This window comes from Chelonus insularis, unplaced genomic scaffold (genome assembly GCF_013357705.1).
Source record: "Chelonus insularis isolate UGA/USDA-ARS -01 unplaced genomic scaffold, ASM1335770v1 scaffold_303_pilon, whole genome shotgun sequence".
Classification (NCBI taxonomy): domain Eukaryota; kingdom Metazoa; phylum Arthropoda; class Insecta; order Hymenoptera; family Braconidae; genus Chelonus; species Chelonus insularis.
The window spans coordinates 1,162,321-1,166,402 of record NW_023276792.1 but is presented as its reverse complement, the minus strand read 5'-3'; the positions used below and the strand labels follow the sequence as shown (position 1 = coordinate 1,166,402).

At 32.5% G+C, this 4,082-nt stretch overlaps 1 protein-coding gene across 1 annotated transcript; it reads right to left on the bottom strand.

Moving 5' to 3' along the window:
• Positions 1-2,077: 2,077 nt before the first annotated feature.
• On the bottom strand, positions 2,078-3,169 carry LOC118073426 (transcription factor btd-like). The gene is made up of 2 exons (XM_035093917.1): positions 3,025-3,169; positions 2,078-2,763 (listed from the first exon to the last, which is right to left on the bottom strand). The coding sequence occupies exons 1-2, from the start codon at positions 3,167-3,169 to the stop codon at positions 2,078-2,080; spliced, it is 831 nt and encodes a 276-aa protein (XP_034949808.1).
• Positions 3,170-4,082: the final 913 nt, after the last annotated feature.

Genomic DNA, 4,082 nt, shown 5'->3' with positions numbered 1-4,082 from the left:
ACAGGTGAAAATTACTCAAAAGTTATCAAAAATTCAAAAGATATTACTAAACTTTTATTTTTATTAAATAATAAAGATACAACTATTTGCAATGAACTGTTGATTAAACTCAAAGCAAGTTCAATATAACGATAAAAAGTAAAAAAAATTTATAAAAGAAAAAACAACAAAAAATTTGACTTTGAAATTATAATTTCGCTTGAATAAAATGAATTTTATTTTTAGATCTTTATAAGAATCACAAGTTATAATTTTGTCATTCTTCAAAGCTCTAGAGACTCTATAAAGGATAAATTTTTTTTTTAATCTTGAGTTATTTTTCAAAGATGAATTCATAAATTCATTATTAGAATTTCTTGTTAGATGAAAATTTATTTATTATTTAAATTTGTTTTTTATCTTTCCAAGATTATAATCTCTTAAATTAAATCAGTGTAAACTACTACGCATCAGTGAATATTCACTGATTGCCAGTGCCAATCCTATCACTGGATATTCACTGATTCGCGGTAGTTTTTACTGATTCAGTTTAGGAGAGTAAAATTAATTTTAATAAGGGAAGAACTAATAAATAAGTTAATTTCGAATCTTTGAAGTAGACTAGTCAAATTCTTAATTGAACACTGGAAACAAATTTTTTCTATCACGGCGAAACAAAGTATTTTCAGATGTGTCTTGTTAACCGAGCAATGCGGATCGTGATAAGAGCCAAACATTTCGATAATTGAATCGAAATGAATCCCTATAACAGCAATACTCTGTTTTGCTAATATTCATAGTTAAACCAACTCTATATTATAGTCATTATAACAATATGTTTTCCTGAAAAAAGAAAATAACTATAGAATTTGTCAGACAATCCACTTGTATGGTTGTTAGAACGAAACGTTTGTCTCTCAGAGCTAAACAACAACAGAGCTGTAACGATATGCTGTTTAGCTCTGACAACAAAACAGTAGTGTGAAGACAGAAATAAACCGTAACTATCCGAGTACTGTTACGATAGCAAAACGAAGTAACTAAACTTAGGTTAGCTGAGAGTGTTTCATTCTGACAGCGAGACGTATGGTCATAATAGCAAAAAATTTTTTTCAGTGTAATTAAAAAAAATTAAGTTACTTATGTTAAACATATTACAAACGTAGCTAATTTTTTTTAATTTTAAGGCGTCTCGAGCGGAAAAATATACATAGATATATAAAAGTATATGAACTTTTGCGCACTAATTTTAGACAAATAAATAAATTAAATAAGAAAATATCGACAGGAAAATATTCGCACAACAACAGTCTATGTAATGAAACGAGATAAGGACGATTGGTTGAAGAATAAACAAAATATCGTCCTCATCTCGTTTCATTACATAGACTGTTGTTGCGCGAATATTTTCCTGTCGATATTTCCTTATTTAATTTATTTATTTGCCTAAAATTAGTGCGCAAAAGTTCATATACTTTTATATATCTATGTATATTTTTCCGCTCGAGACGCCTTAAATGTTCAACACCTGATCCTCTACATATGTATAGTAAAATAAATAACATGGATAAGTGTTCTTTATCACGTTTCAATGAATCAGGTTTTAGAATAATAACTTCAGATTTATTTGTTCTGAAATGAATATAAAAATTTTATGTATTTTGTAGAAACTTTGCTTGAAGTATTTACACTTTAAAATTTTTACATTTTCTATATTAAATATCTTTGATACATACACATTTTTTCTCAAAATATAATATTTACATTTGTATTTACAAATTATATGGATTGCCACGAACAACTTTTATATTAACATTAGTACTCTCTACATTATATAACGTATTTATGAAAATTTTCATTCATTAATTTTCATCAATACATTTATAAAAATATTCATTTACTTTGGATAAAACATTTATAAAAAATATGGATTTTTTTTTATATTTAGTACAAATTTTGAAAAGTCCTAGACAAGAGTGAACAATAACTATTCGAGTTCAAGTACAGTGGTCAGTTAATACATCATGGAGTACGAATGATATGAATTTATCTATTACATAGAAATCTATTATTTTAAAAATGACTCAATACAATTTGATTACCATGTCCATTGAGTTAGTCTGACGTTCGAAGCATTGATTGTTGATGATCTATTCACCTGGTGATTTATTGCAGATTCTGTTAAAGATGGTGATACTGCAGAATGTTTAGGACATGGTGACTCTGGTAATGATGGAAGATCTGGACTTGGTAAAGATGAAAGCTCTGATGGCAACATCATTGCTGATGATTCAGAGATTAATGATGATTGTGATGCTTCTAGCCGAGTTGCTTTTGGTACCGCTGTTGGTGTTGAAATAATCGGCATTGTCGACTGAAATGACGATGAAGGAATCATTGTTGGTGGTGGAAAAAACTGTGATTGCAATGATGATGACATCAAAGTTGGTGATGAAATCATCGATGGTGACAACGGCATCATTGGTGGTGCAAATGTTGGCGCTGCGAGCGTTGACAAAGGCGACGTCACAGGTAATAATGATCCTGATTGTCGCCTAAAGATATTAAATGCCGAAGTCGATTCGTCAAATCCAAATGATCCTGTACGAAGAAAGTGGGTCTTCACATGCTTCTTCAAATGATCTTTGCGTCCAAAACGTTTAGGACAAAAGTGACATACGTGCGGTCTGTCTCCAGTATGAATCCTCTTGTGTCTTGTCAATTCTTCGTTACGAGTGAAGCTTTTTCCGCAGTTTTCGAAGTCGCATTTAAATGGTCGTTCCCCTGTAATAGACAATATAAACATTTTAATATATAAGTCTGATAGGATTCGGTTTAACTACACTGCAAATTTTGATTGTCAAACAAGTGTTGTTTTTGCACACCAAAGTATGTTCAAAATGACGTCGCCCATTTGATTCACACTGTAGTAATTTCTGATACATTTTTAAATGTGTTATAAATGGTAACAATGTTAATCAAATGGGTGATGTCATCTTTAACATACTTCGGTGTGCATAAGCAACATTGGACATTCAAACTTACCAGTATGAATTCTAATGTGACCTTTAAGTTGTCCGTTGTTGCTGAATGCGACGTCACAATATTCGCAACGGAATTTTTTAGGCCTCAGCTTCTTCATTTGTTTTGCTGCATCTTGTTCCTGCAGCAACTTAACAGCTTCTTCCATATTTTGCAAATAATTCGATGGTACATGTATTGAACTGAAATGCCGATACAATTCCGTATAATTCAAAGACATCATATCTTGAGTCATAGCAGAATTATTCATTATTGAAGACCAATAACTAGTTGGAGAAAGTGCTGGCAATGACGCAAGGTGTGCCGACGGTGGTGACGTTGACTCCTGAGATGCGTCGGATACTGATGAAGTACTATCAGTATTTAATCTCTTTAAATGGTCACACTTTTCACCATTGTCTGAATTACAAGACCAAGAATTGAAATTGGGCTCTTGAGTCGCACTCATGACGAAGTTTGACAGCCGATCCAGGTTTCCAGTTGACGGAAAATCCTCAATGATCGGCGATGGAGAACGTTCGTTTTCTTCTTCACTTGTACAGTTGAGGCAATCAGTCCTTGTTGACATTCCAGTTGATAAAGGTGATGGCAATTTTAACGTATCCGTTTCGGTATTCCACGGACGGAAGTACTTGTCACGATTTTTATTATGCATATTGACAGTAAATTTTTTCTGACACGGCACAAGAATGTCCAATACAACACTGAAAACTTCACAAAGGGCACCGTAGGTACATATGGCCACTTTCTGAAGAAGATTTGAGAAAACAAGACTTTATATAGCAGTCGAACCCTCGTCCTTTTGGTAGGGGTTGTGCCCCTCCTCTTACCCTATGATTGGGGCATCACTGATTTGGTGAAGTAAGTTTGTAGTTGATGACTGGAGTGAGTTGGGGTGGGCCACCTTAGGGGTAGGCCCCTTCGACTCTACTCCCACTAAGGCTTATTATCATTGTTTCAGGTATTAATGAATTTTAAAAAAGTTTGAAAATACTACGAAAAATAACGACATGTAAAGTTTCTTTTGAAAAATAGTTATTCATTTTAATATTTTCAATAAT

Coding starts and splice junctions, on each gene's coding strand:
- LOC118073426 (XM_035093917.1), bottom strand. CDS start 3,169: ATGGAAGAAGCTGTTAAGTTGCTGCAGGAACAAGATGCAGCAAAACAA. Junction 2,764..3,024: donor TCACATTAGAATTCATACTG/GTAAGTTTGAAT, acceptor TGTCTATTACAG/GGGAACGACCATTTAAATGC.